The 19,454-nt window shown below is 32.5% G+C and overlaps 2 protein-coding genes across 2 annotated transcripts; one reads left to right on the top strand and one right to left on the bottom strand.

Annotated features, from left to right (window-relative positions):
• Positions 1-5,373: 5,373 nt before the first annotated feature.
• LOC123700329 (adenosine deaminase 2-like) lies at positions 5,374-6,918 on the bottom strand. Its single transcript, XM_045647511.1, has one exon. The coding sequence runs from the start codon at positions 6,883-6,885 to the stop codon at positions 5,398-5,400; it is 1,488 nt and encodes a 495-aa protein (XP_045503467.1). The 5' UTR covers positions 6,886-6,918; the 3' UTR covers positions 5,374-5,397.
• A 1,946-nt stretch (positions 6,919-8,864) lies between these two features.
• On the top strand, positions 8,865-11,061 carry LOC123700328 (adenosine deaminase 2-like). Its single transcript, XM_045647510.1, has 2 exons — positions 8,865-10,456; positions 10,936-11,061. The coding sequence occupies exon 1, from the start codon at positions 8,944-8,946 to the stop codon at positions 10,453-10,455; it is 1,512 nt and encodes a 503-aa protein (XP_045503466.1). The 5' UTR covers positions 8,865-8,943; the 3' UTR covers position 10,456; positions 10,936-11,061.
• Positions 11,062-19,454: the final 8,393 nt, after the last annotated feature.

Here is a 19,454-nt window from a genome sequence, read left to right as displayed (position 1 = left end):
ACCGCCAGAGTGATCGAATTTATTATATATTCTTTCAGTTTTATGTGTCTAATGGACACACCAGGTTGTAGGTCAGGTATCCGCCCCGGAATGGCGCGAAAGGATGCGGGTTCGAGTCCCGCCTCGTGATCGAATTTTTATATTCTTTATAAATTTATAACATGTCATAATATTATGTAATATGTTCTGTTTAGGCTGTCTGTTAGTTATAATGACAACAAATTGTATGAAAACATTGATAAAATGTATAAATGTTTAATAATATTTATAAGCAACTAACTAATCCAGCTTCAACCTTAATGAAAAATTATTTTCTAAATAAAGAGTTATAAAGCATTGGTTTTATATTTGGTTCAAATTCAAATTTCAAATTCAAATTCAAATTATATTTATTTGCAAGAATGTAGTTACAGATTCTAGATGTTTTAATTACAATGTTATGTGGCTAATACATCCTACCCATTGATTGGGTGTGCAAATATTAAAAAAGAAAGTTAATTAGTCTAATTATTTAAATGTACACACAATTCAATTTTCACAATTACGCGAACGCACTACGATTTACACGATTATATCACTACACACTTCACTTATCACACACAATTCAGTTTACACTACTTCAAAGTCATAAATTCTTCAATGTCATAAAATTGTTTTACCATTAGCCAGTTCGTCAGTTTATTTTTGAAAAGATTTACTGGTAGTTCCTTAAAATTGTCCGGTATTTTATTATATATTTTGTTGGTTTGGTTGAAAATTACTGGCCTTAGAAAATCATAAGTTTGCCACATGTAATCTATTAATTACTGTGACTATTATTAGCAGCATATTACATAGGTAATAGAACGTGATTATGTATGATGTCATAGTTTATCTGAAAAATAATAATGATAGATTATTTTCAGATAATATAGATGCTAGCATTTGCATAAAAGCATTTTTCCCGTCCGCATAGTCCAAATCCTGCATAGTACCCGTTTCCGTGAGATTTCCGGATTAAAACTTATCCCATATCCCTTCTCATGAATTAAGCTATCTCTGTACCATATTTGAATTAGTAACTCCATGCAATACTTTTTGAGATTAGCCCTTACATTCATACAAACACATTTTTAAAACTATTTTTGGCTGCAATATCGAGTGTAGAGCACGCCATTCTTTTAATTAAACATTCAATGTACAGTTTTGACTATGTTACGATTTTGTATTTTTCAAAAAAGCACCATTGCAAGAATCAAGTTTTAAGCTATTGCATATAGCTTCTATCGCGGGCCTTGAGCGCGGGGACCGAATCGAGAAATTCCGTAACGAAAAAACCTCACGCTCCCCACTCCGACGGGCGGAGGTGTGGCTTGAAGGCATAGCATGCAATAGCTTTACCGCGGCAGTCCCGAGTGCCACACGCATTGAGTTAATATGTACTAGTACATATTATAACTCAACTATTTTACCGCCCGCGGCTTCGCCCGCTTTCTCTAAAACGATTTGAATTTTAAACTATCCTATCTCTTAAGTTGGATCGAACTGCACATGGTGTGCGAATTGTATTATAATCGGTTAAGTGGTTTAGGAGTCCATTGAGGACAAACATTGTGACACGAGATTTATATATATATTAGAATGGCCACACGTCTTTTTTTCTTATGATTGTACATAGAAATCGGAATGTAGGTATGTCAAAATAAATAATAAGTATGTTTAATTGTTTATGGTGTATTTGAGGAAATATAAAAAATAAAATTATTTAAACATCAAACCGTTGTTTTAATAATACATTATAATTTATTTTATCGTGTGTAAGTAGGTACTTCCATAACAAACATTTTACCTCAGTTTATGTGGTTGGAATTATTTATGTATGTAAGTATATGCCGATTTTAAAAGATCGCGTGACTCTTAAAATCGGCGTGTATTTGTATGCCTTTAGTCTTTAAATATTAAAGTGGATTTACATTGACACCCATATAGACAAACACACTTAAAATATTCTAATATAATAAGCTAACATATGTACATGTAGACGTAGCTAATGAATGTTATTATATATTATAATAACCAAAAAGGACAAACTAAATTAAATAACATAATATATTTCGAGTTAAAAATTAAATACTACCTGCAAATTGAAATACATTTCTTGGTAGGCTTTTTAGTTACGCTACGGCACACTAGGGGCGCTGTACGAAATTTTATACAAACCCTTTACTACAATCGCAGATCGCTAGCGAGTATCGTGTGCGTAAACTCATGGTAGAGCTACTTTCAAGAAATTGACACAATGTAAGGTTTTTGCCAACTACCAATTCCGATCCCGTGGGATTTCCGGGATACCGGATTACGGGATACGTATGTGTTAATAGAAGTTACCCCCTATACGTGTGCTAAATTTCATTGTAATCGGTTCAGTAGTATTTGCGTAAAAGAGTAACAAACATACACATACACATCCATCCTCACAAACTTTCGCATTTATAATATTAATAGGATAGGATTAGTAGGATTCTTACTATCTATATTACTTTAAAAGTCGTCATTTATTTATCTCTTTTACAAACAAGAAACGTTTCCTGGGGTAAATCATTGATGACGTCAGCTTCCTATACATTGCTTATCGGTGTTATTGTCCTCTTTCCGTTGGATCATGTACGAAACAAAAATAAACAGAATTACAGAGTTTTGCTGATAACATTCCTCTCTTTTGTAGTTGAAATTAACAAAACAGTGTGAAAAAAAATCTGAGTGCGCGTCAGATTCAATGGAATAGATAACAAATAATAAAAAGATAGATATATAGATAATATTAATATAGTAAATAGTTCTAATAATCTATTAAAAAGAGGGTATTAAAATATGAGGGTAATCTCTGTTTACATCGTTTAATTTAGTTTTATAATATAAATGCTCTTGTCAGAAGTTGGTAGAAACGAAAATAAAAACACCTCATCTAGGTCTATTCCATATCTTGGACATGCCAATCGTCCCTTAATGCTGGATGTAATCCTGCTTTGCCAGTACATATTATCTATATAGTAAAATAGTCCCGAAAATCGTTAGATGCGTCGCTTTTCCTGTTTTCTTGTACCTATGTACCTATGGCCCGCGCAAAAAGTGGAAAAGAGTGAAAATTTTTAAAGACGCACAAAATTAATAGACAGGCTACACACGTTAACACAGGTACCTTTATTAGCTTCATAAATAACCGCATCAAAATCCTTCCAACGATTTCGGAACAGACAGTCATTTAGATAGACTAGATATTGATATTTGCGTACCTATAGACTGTAATAATATCTTGTAATATAAGTCCTAACATACAAAAAAAAAATATTTACAGATATTTCAAATGCTATATAGTTAGTGGATACATTTAAGGGCATAATACTTAGTAGTATTGTACATACAAAACGAAAAATATACCTCATACTCTCAGTGAGACCCTTATGAGATACACATGTGAATTAGAGGCCTAGATTCCACTTAAAACTTTTCTAGACGCACTCCTTATAGAGTACGCTCAGTAAATTATATACAAATTTATGCTCTATTCATGAGCAATAAGGTACGGAATAGAAAAACGGGGTATATTTAAGTGTAGGATATTGTGAAGTGACGCTCTCAGCCCCCGTAACGAAGTCATTGTCTGTATGTTTATGTTCGTTAGTGGTCTATATACCTTTGACTGGTGTCTGGCTTTGTTGATCGTTTTTATATATTATGTATTATATGTACTAGGCAAATCTTTAAATAATTTCTAAATATGTAAAATCGCGTGATTAAACACGCACGCCTTTTTTAGCTCGTTAAAAGTATAATTTTCCACTCAGAGATTTATGTAAATAAAATATTATTTACATATTTTATATTATTATCAAAAAAGTCCTAAAGTAAAATTATAGGTATTTTATTACCTACTTAACTGTCTCTAATAGATAAACTTATTGATAAATAATGTCTGACCTTATGATCTATTCCGGAATGAACTTAAAGCAAAAATAATATCTATGTAAGTACCTATCTGCTTATTAAAAAATATTATCAGGATTTTTTAAAACATCAACATCTACGGGCCGTATCTAGTAAATAGTTTGCTATTAAAGAATTATACTAGAGAAAAAAACGATAATTTAGTCAAGTTCATCAAAAGTTCGTTTCATTATAAAAAGCGTAAATTGGAGCATCGAAACAAAAATATAAAAGGAACTTTGATGACTGGAGACTAGGATTTTGTAAACAACTCTGTACCTATTTTAGTGATGATGAAATGATTTTTATAAAAAGTAAAATATGTGCCTTTGATTTAGAATAATTTTTAAACGTCTCCGTTCCACTGCGTATGTTTATTTTATTTAAATGGATAGCTATTTGTTGTACTTACAGATGTTAATACAAATAAATCATGCGTTTTATTGTGAATTGTTTTTCATACAGATCCATAAAGTACAATAACAAATTATTTAACAAGTTTTATATTTGTAAATACAAACGTAGTTTCTGCGAAATACGTAATGCTCTTGTTTTACGACATGCTGTAAATAAAGTATCTTGGTACCTACTACGACATATATTCACACACAGAGGTAAATATTGGGTAAATAGTACCTAAATACTAATTAAATTAATTAAAAGAAAATGTTCATAGCAAATATTGATTTCATTGAGAATATTAAAATGCATTTATTTATTTTTATATTATTTTTGCATTGTAGTTAGATTGTAAATAATTTATTTTTATATGATTCATATTCGATAAGGAGGATACGTCTACGTTTACGTACGTACGTTTTACTCTCATTATGTGTACTATATGTATATATGTGTTCTATACAGGAACAAATATTTTCGTTTGTTTCCAACCGATAGCGATTGTAATAAGTTTCGTCACGTGGCCCAATTATGAAATTAGTTTCTAGGTTCACATAGAAAATTCCATTGATATCAAGAATACCTATTTATTTATTTTTCAATATCAATTTATTTAATTAGTAACTAAGTACTTACTTATACTTAAAAAAAAAATTGAAAAGAAATTGTTTTGGCAAATTATTTCTGTTAACATTACATACCTAAGGAAACCGTTATCCATTTCATAATCTAGTATTGGCAAAGAATTATGTATGTTTGGGGGACTTTCGGGGACTGACAGAATATGATTATTTTTAACTTACGCTAAAACGTGATAAAAGTCAGTAAAACATGTTATAGGTCGTAGGTTACCTATTCTAAATGCTATTTTTACTCCCATATTAAATTGCTTGACCCGTGTGCATGTGTTGTAACTTGATTGTTACAAGTGCCTTTCATTTAACACAGTTTAATTTATTAATTATTATCTATTGGATTTTTTATTACATGATAAGAAATAATAAGGTCTACTCACATGGAATTATGTATATTTATTCAATACTGTGAACAGTTAAAATTAGTAATGAACTCGTTCCAGCGGCGATTGAATTTATTTAAAGCAAGCGTTTTATCATTATGATCTAAAGCGCTGTATTTTAAGGAATTCAATGCGAGTTGCTTTAACAACCTCAAGTCTGACAAACGGCTGGCAACACCAACGAAGGCAACGTAGAAGTCATCAGACAACGGGTCAGCTTGCCAGATTCCTGGATCATCACTGGATAGCACTACTGGCAAACCTTGGGCAATGAAAGTACTTAACGGATGGTTTCTAACATCACGCACTAACGCTAACACAGCGTTCGATATCACATTCACTTCTAAACCAATGTCGTTTTCAACAACCGCTTTCATCACCATCGGATGTTTGGGCAGCGCGTACGCGTGACCTATTCTTTTAGCACCTAATAGCACAGCGTCAACTAGATTTTCATCTGTAAAAGTTCCGTACCAATCAGTTTCACCCGCATGGAAGAAGAAGTTGAAATCTTTCGCAGCAGCACTCAATTGCGGGATGAATTCTACTAAAGGACTTCCTACATCTTCTTGACCGACTAGATCGAAGCCAGCGAAGAATTCAGGCATGGTATCTTTTATTCTGTACGCTAGATTTAGATATTCGTCCAATTTAGCGCGATCTATATTCCTTGGTGGCGCGTATATTAGCTTAGCTCCGATAAAATCTGGGTAATCTTTCATAAAACGTCTATATGCCTTCTGATATGTTTTTGCGGTAATTATAGGGTCATACACCGTTCCATCCAATTCGTATAAGTTTAACAAGATGCTCCGCACTTCGACATACATTATATTGTCTTCTCTGAACTTTTTCAAAACGTCATAAAAGTATTGCTCCCAAACAGGTCGGTAGGCCATCATAGGGGCAACAGTTACGAAGTAGCCAGTGAACGCGCCCCACACTTCTTTGATACTCGGGTAGATAATATCAGGATTCTCGACGCATATTGAGAAGTATTTCAGCAGATCAGCGTCAAATTTTGTTACGTTCTTGGAAGAAAATCTCGCGTCTTTCATCAGCTGCCATCCGCACGATGAATCAGGCGGTGCGTGTGAAAACTTTAACTTTAATTGATCATTTCGAAAACAAACGTATAGATTGTCCATGTATGTTATATTCAGGACGTAATCAGGGTCCAATATACCCATATCGTGAATATGCAAAGCCGCTCCTTTCGGCATGTCTCGTATTATCTTGAAAACTTTGGATTTCCTTATTTGATCTTTGTACGAGAAGTAATGTCGTGAGAAATTATAATATTGCGGATTAGCAAAGCCATAATCCACTTCTCTGAACTTGTGCTGCATCAGGCAGTTATTGACGAGAGTTTCTTTATCTGTGAGGATTATTTTACCTCCTATTGATAGTCTCGATTCATCGCGGAGTAATTGAGCTCGTCTCGTTTGATATTCTTCTGTTGCAAGACAGATCGTGAATAAACAAGTGAATGATAATAAGCGCATGGTTATGTTTGAGTGGAGTATTGTCCGCGTGGACGCCGGGCGGACACTGGCGTGCCGGGGTAATCGGCCTCAGCCCTCAACGTATGATTAGTATTATCAATGATGTGATTAAATTCGGGATGTTGTTTTTGAGCACGCTTTGAAATATTGAATGCATTTTTGACGAATATTTTTCTATGTCTGCCGTTCTTGTGAAGATTGAAAATTTAGTATCGTGTTTTTATTTTGTGAAGTAGTTACGATTAATAAAAAATAGACTAATTTGAGCTGAACGCAGCAAAATTGTCAAAAGCCATTCAAATAAATTGACTAGGAATCCAAAATACACGGTATGTATAGAAATAGTTTTGTTTATTTAGATGGTTGACATTTATTAATTGGTACTAATTATCTCTTCAGATGATGGCACTTTATTATCATTCAATTCATGCTCTGCATTTCCATTTCGAGTACCTACCGATATAACTTTGTTATGCAATAAAGAGACAAATGCCCTATAATTGAGATATAATTCTCTTTGAAATTAAATATAGACAGATGAAAAATTGTTATGATGACCATTCTAGATAAAAATTTGAATCGTCAAAACAGGAAGTGTGTTCGTGTTTATTTATTATAGATGATATTAAAATTGCAGTAAATTTAAGTTTCACTGGAGACCTGCGACAGGTCTACTTTACCTTTTAAATAACCATTTTACTCGTTAGTTCGTCATTTAAAAATCCTTTATTTCTCTTTAAAAGACCCAGCATTTTGCATTCTATGTGGCAAAAGCTAATTTACTGCAGCTCGAGTAAAACGACTAAATTTAAACAACTTTAAGTACCCACGTAATTAAAAATGAAAAAAAGATCTTTTTTAAGAGCAGCCGAAACGATCTCGCATAATGCCCGCAATTTCTATAGCCGTTTTAAACGATGAAATTTACTAAAACTCACTCGGTACTGGTGTAAATTACAGCTAGCGGCGTCTAAAAGGGGTTTCGTTTTCAAAGCAACGCTATAAAGAAACTAAAAAATAAATCTGAAAAGAAATAAAGGCCGTCTCATCCGCCATGCTGATTTTATGCAACGAAAAGGGTTGGGGAAGGTTTAAGTGGCACTTTAACATAGAACCGCCCCGTTGTACGCATTCGTTGTGAAAAAGAAAAAATATGGCTGCGACACACTAGTCGCGTATGATATTGGGATGTTTCGATGGCTGGAGTCACCTCGCTTTAATCTCCAAATTGCTCATTCAAGTTATGGATGACACCCCTTAAATATTCCCAACAATGGCTTTCTGCGCTTGTGATTTTGGATTGTTCTCGGATGCGGGACGAGCTGTTTACTTCTAGAGGATAATTTTTAGAGTGAGAGCTTAATTATTATATACCATGATGTTCCATAAGACCTGATGTGCCGAGTATGAAACATATTATTGCAAATTTAAAATACATCCAATTCTTCAAAAATGAAAAATTATTATTGTAATATTGTGTGAATTAAAAGGCTAATCTGCTTCAGTATAAAACAGTTTATAGGTAATTTTGATCTCATTTAACGTGGACAAAATCGTGGTCTTTGCCTAGCTTGCAGCATCAAGGTAATATAGATGAGCAAACATCTACTTAATTTATAATTTATTCAAAGTAATGACAACACAAGCAAATTTATTAATACCCACAAGCGTGATAATTATGAATAAGTCATCATTCATATTCAATGAATGAACGCATTGTTTGCTCGTGGAACAAGTCGTATTAATGTTTAACTAGTTGGAGATCAGCCACTTGCACGTATTGATAAGCGATAATGAAATAGTAAGCATTCGTTCGTTTACTATCAACATAATCCCAAATGTATTTGCCGATAAAGTTTCCGATTACTTCTTACGTTACGTAGATAACATTCGGTACGTTTATCTAGTGTTTTAATACATATTCAATCGACTACTCGTATTGTTGTTACTGCATCGTCAAGGTGCTGATTTTTCTTCGATACAGTTTTTTTATTGCAACCTTGCACTCGATAAGTTTAACTTATAAGTAGTTTCGGACGTTGAGTAATTCCAATAACAATGACAATGTGGACGGTGGTCGTGTTCTCTGTGATATCGATTTTGGTGCCGGTGAAATCAGATTTAACATTGGAAAAAGCTTTGAGTGAAAGGGACAAGTTGATACAAAAGGAAATAAACATGATGATCGGAAGTGATATAAGCTTGGATGACACAGAGGAACAGGCGAACGAAATTATAATGAATTTGAAAACAACTGAACTAGACTACGGATTCGCGAATCCCCAGTTTTACAATTTTTCCAAACATTTCTTTGAATATAAAGATGTAGTGAAGAAGTCTGCATTATACAAAATTATTAAACAAATGCCTAAAGGTGCGGTGTTGCATGCCCACGATACAGGCATTTTAAGCCCAGATTATGTTTTAGCACTAACGTATTGGAAAAATTTGTATGTGTGTTTTGAAGAAAATCATCTGCATTTATTGTTTTCAAGCGATACACCTGATGTTGATTGTATGACTCAATGGCAACTCATGAAAAATGCTCGATATTCTTCGGGAAATATTGAAAAGTTCGATGCTGAGCTTAGAAAATATTTTACGCTTCTAACCGATAAACCCAACGAAACTTATAGTGATATTAATTTGGTGTGGAGTAAGTTTGCTCAATATTTTATTGTGAGTACTTCCCTGTTTACGTATAAACCAGTTTGGGAACAATACTTTTATGATACTTTAAAAGCTTTAAGAGAAGATAATGTTATGTATCTCGAAATAAGGAGTGTTCTACCGCATCTATATGATATAGATGGAAAAGTTTATGATGAACTAGAAACAGCAAGATCTTATAAAAAGGTCGTGGAAAAATTTATGGAGGATTATCCCGGTTTCTTTGGAGCAAAACTTATCTATGCTCCATTAAGATCTGTAGATTCTAGAAGGGTGAATGGCTACATAAAAATTGCAAAGAAATTAAAAGACGAATTCCCAGATTTCTTAGCCGGTTTTGATTTGGTTGGTCAAGAAGATTTAGGCACACCAACGAAAGATTTCTTAAAAGAATTGGTCAAAGAAAAAAATACATTTGATTATTTCTTTCATGCGGGTGAAACGAATTGGTACGGGACGAGTTCGGATGAAAATATAGTTGATGCAATCGTTCTGAACGCTCGGAGAATTGGTCATGCTTTTGCTCTCATCAAGCACCCAGTTTTAATAGAAGAAGTTAAAAAGAGAGATATTGCAATAGAAGTGAATGTTATATCGAACGCAGTGCTGAAGTTAGTTGAGGATGTCCGAAATCATCCGTTAGCTAGTTTCATAGCCCAGGGTCTGCCTGTTGTTATATCTAGTGATGACCCAGGTTTGTGGGAAGCAGATCCTTTATCTCATGACTTCTATGTGACGTTTGTTGGTGTCGCGAGTCGACACGCTGATATTAAACTCCTTAAGCAGTTAGCACTTAATTCAATATACTATAGCACGTATAGGAACAAAGATAAAATGGTACACGAATTCGATAAGCGCTGGGCGAAGTTTGTACATAATGTAGTTAAGGGTCATTTGTAAATCTATACATATAATAAATCTGTAGAAGAGTCAATTCTGTACATTGAAAATATTGAAAAAATAAATAGCAGGAGGTGTTACTGGATCGATACCAAACCCAAATATGTGATTAAAAAAATTTTTGTCTGTCTGTCTGTCTGTCTGTCTGTCTGTCTGTCTGTCTGTATGTGAAGGCATCACGTGAAAACTACCGGTTCGATTTCGATGAAACTTGGTATAATTATACCTTATTATCCTGGGCGTAAAATAGGATACTTTTTATCCTGGAAAAATACGTAGAAAAAAAATTAATCTCAATTTTTCAGTTTTATCCATAGACGTTGTTCTGTAGAACCGCGAACACACGTTGCGTATTAATAGGCCTAGCCGTATTTGGGTACAATAGATATTTATAAGATGTCATTGTCAGAGTTACTCAAAACGGATAAACCATCCACGCGAAGACCGACATCCGCGGACGGAGTCGCGGGCGGAGGCTAGTACAAAATAATTCTGTAAAATATCAAATTGTATAATGATTAATGATAAGCTATTGTATACTATTATTACCTGAATAAATTAATGATAACGCAAATCTCAGATAAGATATTCTAACTATAAGTAGGTACAAATTAATTGTTACTTTACAGCTGTTACTAAGGTATGTTTTTTTGCATATTTTTACTGTACGTTAATGAAATGAGCATGTACTAGATTCGTTAGAAACTTCCGTGAAGATTGACAGTGGTGAATAAAGTTTTTGTTCTAAAATATGGCTTTTGCTTTAACAAATCTCCGAAAAGGTCTAGTTTCCGACTTTACTCATGTTTTGATGGATCTGATATCCGCTACTCATTATTTAAATTATAAAAAATAGTCGTAGAATCATCTTATAAATTGAAACAAACGTTTGGTAAATTAACCCACACATTAGTTCACACCACAAAATTGACGCTCAATTTTATTTAATTGTTATAAAGTATCGTTTATTAGTTTTATTTAGCGACACGTGTGATAGATTAGCCGATTCTCTACGCTTTGCACAAATTAACTTGCATCACTGATCTTTAAGTCATCAGAAACGGTTGACAAACAGTTTGGTAATGACGGGTGACGACGCGGCACCTTTATAAATAAGCTGCCAACCACAGATATAGTGAAACAGAGTGTATTGTATCGAGCTTTCTGTCTTCGTTGGCGTGAACAAAACTGACGCAGTTTTATGCAAACTTACTTCACTTTTCAACCCTATAAGCGATAAGGGCTAATGATATTTTCAAGATTCTTAGCACAGTTTTGTCGATTGGTCTGTGTAGTTATGTATTGGGACGTCTATCATAATATTGGGGAAAATAACTATACAATATACATCCCTACTAACTAATTTATTACCTAACTTCCCTATGTTAATTCATAGGGCATTAATAATTACACTTTCTAGTCTTCCATTATTTTAATACTAGTTTTTTCGTTGTTCAAGGTGCACACAAATTCAACTAAACTTAAAAGTATGAAATATTTTTGAATGGAAACTTCTTTAGGCTCGTTGAGATTAAAATTCCATGGTCGTGTCATGGCAATACCGTCACGTTATGAAGTAAGGCGACGATTTTGGTATCTTTGAATCTTGCCAATGAAGTTTCACTTCTGACACGTGTGCTTGGCATACACGACATTTTTTTTATAAATATTACGCTTAATTAATATCCTAAACTAATAGACATTTAATTTAAGAGCGGGCATAGGCATATATTTTACTTTGTATGGAAATCTTTACAAAATCAGGTCAGTAGTTATTTATCGTTCATATTGTCTTACGGATTAAAGTTTTAAATTTGGACATTTATCTTACACTTATCATATACGTACCTATAAAATAAATTCCTACCAACACATATTTTGTCACCATGGGTGATAATAATTCGTAACTGGTCGCTTAAAATTAGTTTAGTGAATAGTGAAGTGGTCAGTGGATCACAGATAAAGACAGGAAAGAATCAGTTGAAATTCTTTGTTAAGGCGGTTCTAGCAAATATTTATTTTCCAACATAAAATCTAGTACTTATAGATAGTATTATACTGTGATAAAATGTATGAACTATTTGTTGTGCTCCGCAGTTTTACCCGCAGTGCTCCGTTCCTGTTTGTCTCAGCGAGATGCTATATCCATACTCTAATATTATAAATGCTAAAGTAACTCTGTCTGTCTGTGTGTTACTCAATCACGTCTAAACTACTGAATTAATTTGCATGAAATTTGGTATGGAGATATTTTGATACCCTAGAAATGACGTAGGCTACCTTTTATTGCGAAATATGTACCACGGGCGAAGCCGGGGCGGACCACTAGCGGTCGGGTCGGGGGCGGACCGCTATAACAATTCCTCGATAAATGGGCTATCTAACACCGAAATAACTTTTCAAATCGGACCAGTACCTAGTTCTTGAGATTAGCGCGTTCAAACAAACAAACTATTCAGCTTTATAATATTAGTATAGATCCCATATAAAATGTATGAACTATTATAGTCGAGCCAATTTAATAGGCAACATTTGACGTCTATCAATTTTATCTTCGAAGAGAGGTAACCTGCTTAAAAACATCGATTAAAGTGTATTAATCGATACGGATTTGAAACATTTGTCAATCGAATTTATTAATTTATGATGATTTTTATTCACAAGTAATCAATGCATTCGATTCTAGATGTCAGATTTCGATTTTTAGAGTAACGTCTCTAGTATTTAAAAAGAAAAAAGGTTTATTGACACAAAATTGTAGCGACGTCAGTTCTTCAATTCAGAAATTGTTTATTATGTTTAGGATGGTTTATCAGTAAAATGAAATCTTAAAATAACTTCTATCGGTCATTATTATTATAAATATGTAATCGTAATTGAAAAAAGTTAAGCAAATGTGCAGTTCTAACAAAACGAAATATCATGTTATTCTATGTCGTCGTTACTAGGTTACGTTGTTGAATTTTGTTGAACTGTCAAATGTTGCCTATTAAAATGGCTCTACTATAAATGTTGAGACGTGTGTAACTAATTAAGCGGTGTTCACACGTCGCGCGTCAGTTGTCATTGCACGCTCATTAAAATGCGTTTTTAATTAACGCTTAAAATTATAATATAAAACTAACTATGTTCCGTGGTTGTACCCATATTGCTACGTTCTTATTGGTAAGCGGTGATGCGGTATTAAGCGGTGACAATAATTAATTTCTACTCCCAACAACACTTGCTTGGTACAAAAATACCTATGACATTCTCCGGATACTCCGGATAGTAGATACTGTTACATTTAAACGATATTATAATAAGGTGTTAATAGACAGAATACAATATACTCACCATCATATTACATAGTTACCTACGTAAAAAAAATACAAATATATTGTATTGTCACCGATGATTGATCAGTGTACAAAGTTTGGATTAAATCTGGCCACTTAAAGTGCGTCAAAATCGAGTCTAAATACAAAAATAGTTTGGAAAATCCAAAAGTGCACGCCTCATAATCTCATCCTTTACAATAAAATTGATTATTTATACACTATAAATATAAAAAAGAAATAAAATAAAACAGTTGGAAAAGTAAAGAAAGCGGTACCGTAATAATTGAGCTATTTTTCTTGTGGCCCCACCTAGATGTGAAACTGCGCAGGTTTAAGGGACTGACTACCAACTTATTTTTTTAAACCTTGGCTTATAGTATAAAGAATCGAGTTTATAATGGTGAATTTTGAGTACACTATAAATATAAAAAAATAAAATAAAATAAAGAATATATATATAGATATACTAAAATTATGGAGAACAGTCGATATTTTTTTTTGTTTATTTAATAACAATTAAACCACATCGAATCAGACCCTGAAAAATGAAAGGGTTCTATTCCTGAGCATACTCAAGCGTAAGAGAAAAAAAAAGACTCGATTAGTAAAGTATTTCGGTCGCTATCGTGTTAACAAGAAAATCCTCCGCACATACAGACACACGGACGTCCAAGACAGAACTTTTTTAAACTGTTTTTTATCTAGTTTAAATAACAAAAATGACATCCAAAAATATCATGAATGTTAAAAATAGTGTTTTTTCTTAATATGTGTGTGTATGTATTATCTTACAAGTGCAATGTATGATACATAAAGACATTTTAAGTTTGAAAAATCAGTAGGCGTAGTCTCGACACTAATCGACATCGATATCGACCGAAATCGGTCGGTAACTAACGATTATCAGTAACCAATCAGTAACTATAGTATAGACCTAAAAAATTTAGTGTTCTTTTTCCAAGAAATTTAGCTTAGTTTTAGGGAATAGATAGTAAATTAAAATTAGTTATATTAATTTTCGCATTATTACAATTGCAATTGCATATAAAAAAAGCAAATTTTATGCACAAAAAAACATGGCAGTTAATTTAATTTTAATCAAATTCGATATTTTTTATATCAATCGTTTAATTAATGTTCTATTAATTACATATTCATGGAATCCAAAATTCCATGTATGGCAACCTCTTTATTTACTTTTTTGACATTTGACATCAATCATCAATCATGAAAATAATATTTCTATCAAAATAAATATAAATTGTGTGTTTTCAACATTGAGATAATATTAATATGGAGACGATACCGCCTACATCACATATGTTCCACTCAACATACGTCATGTGGCGTAACTGCACTCAGTCGCTTGCTCGCTCATTGGCGCGAACGTCACGCTCATTTTTTATTTGTTTTAAAGTGAAACGCATCAAATATGCCTACGTGTGTGTTACGATATTGCACAAATAATACAAAGAATACGGAAAAGTGCAAAGGAATAACTTTTCATCAGTAAGTAACTAGATAATAATTTTTAAAACTTAGTTAGAGCAAAATTTTTGGCGGGCGACATTTTGTCATAGATTAAAAATTTAAGATATGACATTGGGCATGAAATAAGTGTTGTTAGTAATATTTGCTGGCGTATATTTTTATAGTATAAAATAATAATTTTACATATTTAGAAAAGCATAGACTGGTTGTTAATTGAAAAAAGGTGAAATCATGAAATATGAAAATCAATTACTCAATCACCAATTTTTTTTTGTTAATTGATTTTAATCAATTTTTAATTGATATTGTATAAGCTTCTGACTTGAACGTATAATTGAATTATTATTTATTTATCTGCACTAATATTATAAAGAGGAAAACTTTGTTTGTTTGTTTGATTGTAATTAATAGGCTCATAAACTACTGGACCGATTTTGATGAAAGGAGAATGCCCATTTTTGGTACTGGTTTTTCTCATGCATCAAGACAACAATACTATTAAAAAAAATCTCGGCAATTTAGAGGCCTTCTTACCATCGGAAAATATATTTTGAACAGGGAATGTTTTGTAAAATCTAATAAGACATGAAATTGTTTAGATCCGTTAGGTATTATAGATTTAGTGTCCATTACCGGTTACCACGGTAACCAAGCGGTAACTTATTACATTTACTATGGTAAATAGCTAAATGTATTAATATCGATAATTGTTTTCATTGAATTACAAAAAAAATCAATTAACATAAAATCACTCTTTAAGGTATTGTTTATACACTGTAGGTTGTTTTAACAAAGATATTGAAGTAAAATAATATAAATATGTATATATAAAAAAAATATTATTATGACATAGCTTGGTAGGTAACCAGTTATTTCTTATTTGTTTCTTTCTTCGAATATGTAGTGAAAAAATGATTCAAACAACAACAACAACAACATGTAAACCGAATAAAAACTCAATTGGCATTTTTTAAGTATATATTTAGGTTTTCTTGAAATCCGTCCCGGAAGATTTCTGGTGCCTACCTACACTAGCCGATGAACAGATGGACTTTGTCTGAAAGCATAAGCTCTACGCATAGATTAAATATGTTAATCGAAAAATAACCTTTGGACGATAAAATGTTACCTAAATCACACATAAACCTAACTAAATCGGGGTTATTTAAGTTTTGAGGTTATTTCACATTTTTCTCAATATCTTGAAAACCCCTGTTTTTATCACAAAAAAATCAATTGGTAAAAATCTTTTTAATATCGAAGAACCCTCCAAAACCACTCTGGCATTGACGCAACACTGTACTGTGGTCCATACTTTCATGGGCATTCTCCTTTGGCACAGACAATCTTAAGACCCTGAGAAAGAACATAGGCTACTTTTATTGCGAAATATGTACCACGGGCGAAGCCGGGGCGGACCGCTAGTTCAGAGATAAGTAATTAATATTTTTTCTATTCAAGGTTTCCATGTCTGGGCCGTGAAGAAAGGGAAAAATTATTTTTTTTCTAAAAAAGGCTCAATTTGTAAGGAATAAAACTTCCCATAGCCCTGACTGAACCTAAAACACGAAAAAAATTAAATTATTCCATATGACGTCACTATTTACATCATCCTATATTATATGCCAGATATTGTTAGCCCTACGTAGTAAAGTCAGTTTATATACCTAAAATAAATATTAAGTAAGTACAAAGAAAATTTCAAGTCAACGTGCATGTAAGGAGTGGCACCCAATAAAATAGACAGAATGAAACAAAGTGTCGCCTCTATAGCGGTGAGTCAGTGACATCGCATAATCTATGACTGTCTAGCCGTCATTCGCGCGCCCCGCGCCGCCGCGCTTGGCGCACAGATTTTGTTCGTGGTGTCTGCTCCATATTAATATTATCTCAATGGTTTTCAAGAGGATAATTTTTAATTATGTTCTTATAAGTCCTATAAATCTATTGGATAACAAATATCCTAAGAAAATATCAATCTGCGTTATGTTTTTATATTATGTATAGTTAAAGCTATTAGTTTTAGTTTAGTAATATTTTGTTATTTGTGAAATGCAATAAAATTCTAATCAAAAGACTCCAAAAGCTCTACAAGATAGGGCTCCAAAAGCTCTCAATTCGAATCCTTTTGAGAAATCTTTAAGATATCATAGAAACTGACGGAACTAAAACTAAGGACGGAACGGATAATTTGTATCACTTGTATTTTTAGCTTGTATTATTATATTATATTATGTGCATCATTGTATATTTTATTACAGTTAATAAGCAAAGGATGCAATGCAATTGATTTAGCGGTTCACGGTTAATATTATTTATGTGTTAAATATAAATATTTATCTATAAATTTTATATTTTACAGATGAACAAGTTACTAGAATTATTATGTTGGTGAGGGATGATGGTTTTGAGCCAAATTTTCAACTACGCTATTATAAACTGTTTAATTAAAATTTTCTAATAAATTTATTTCGTAATTGGATCGTTTTATTTTATTTGTATTCATCTGTATAATTTTATTATCCTAGAAGTTCAAAAAGAAATTAATCGAATATGAATGCAATAATTTAGGCTGAATAAATGCAGACAGCAGTACACTATTTTAATATTTATTTAATATAATATAAGAGGCTTCTTAACATTTTCAATAAGATTTTGAAACCATCTTAAAAATAAAACATTATTTGTTTATTTTATTTTAATTGCAATAACATTAAATAAGAGAAAAAAATATTGCGTTAAATCATAATATAGCATCGGAAGTGTGAAATATCTTCTATTTATTATAAAATTATAATAATATATAATGTTTCCGATATTATCAACCGTATCTACAAATCCACACAAACCGTAAGGCCCTTCTCCCATTTCGATACTTCTAGAATACGATACTCGAGTAGAATACTAGTTAGATATTTGCTCGCTGCCCGATGCTCGCATATTAAGCGACTGAAAAATGACTAAATTCATCATTATTGTGCCTCGTTTTTGTAGACGGACGCTATGTCGAGCGATTCCAGTGACGATGTAAAAGTAGGATGTACTGGATTCATCCATATATTGAAAGAAACATAAGTAAATTGTAGAGTTTTTATAGCCGCACGAGAACTACAACATGATGATAAGAATTTTTTATCTTTCTTCCGGAGAGATACGCGCGAAACGCGACGCAAAAACGACCACCTATACTAGTCGCGGACGTGTAGGATACCGGTAGCGTAATGGGAGAAGGGCCTTCGAGATCTTGTCGAGATCAAACGTCAGTATCATAACGATTGACAATGTCAAATAATAATTTGTTTTGACAATATTCGAATGTGTTGCAAAGAAATGATTTTCCAAATCCTTGAAATCTATATTTTATTTATTTTTCATATATCTACGGAATTGAAATAATGATGTTATTAATTTAGATAAAAATGCATTGCTACAAGGCTATTATTATATAAATATTTTGACGCATAAAGGAAAGTTTTGTGAAGAATAAAAATTATAAACAAATATGTATCCATTGTATGCTTCCATCAAATTGGGGAGAGGTATTAAGCGACATCATTTTCATTGCTGAAGACGGGTCTATAAATAAGTTATCGGTAATTACCGACTAATTTGTACAGACTACAGGGGCAGATGTTTTGCGCGAAGTGACAGTAGTACCCACCTCAACGCTTCGCTTATGAGGCGTGCAATACAAGTGAAGTAAATAAAAACGTGTGAAAAAGACCTACCTACTATAGGTACGTATTAATTAACAAAGATTTAGTAAATGTATTCCTTAATCTACATACTTAAAACAATTCATATATCGTCATTTATTGGTGAATGAAATTGTGATTTATGAGCTACACAATCTTTGTATGACGTTGTACCTATTGAAAATTATGAAATAATTAAATTAATTTGTGCACGTGTTCTTGTTGTGTATGTTTATATTATCTCTATTATTATTCAATTGTTATTCAACGAAATTTCCTGCCTAGATGAGGATACATGCTGTATTACTGGAGATAAGCTTTTTATGCACAGTTGTAAATCATTTATTGTTATAAATAAAATAAAATGATCAAATACGGTACCCTTATGAAAACAATTTGGTATATCTAAATAAGATTGAAGATATTGAGTAACAAAAACGATCGTTCAGCATGATACTTTATCATAATATTAAATGATAATAAATACTACAGA

The sequence above is a fragment of the Colias croceus genome, chromosome 19 (genome assembly GCF_905220415.1).
Source record: "Colias croceus chromosome 19, ilColCroc2.1".
Lineage (NCBI taxonomy): Eukaryota > Metazoa > Arthropoda > Insecta > Lepidoptera > Pieridae > Colias > Colias croceus.
The sequence above is the reverse complement of the archived record's forward strand: the minus strand, read 5'-3'. Positions and strand labels throughout refer to the sequence as shown.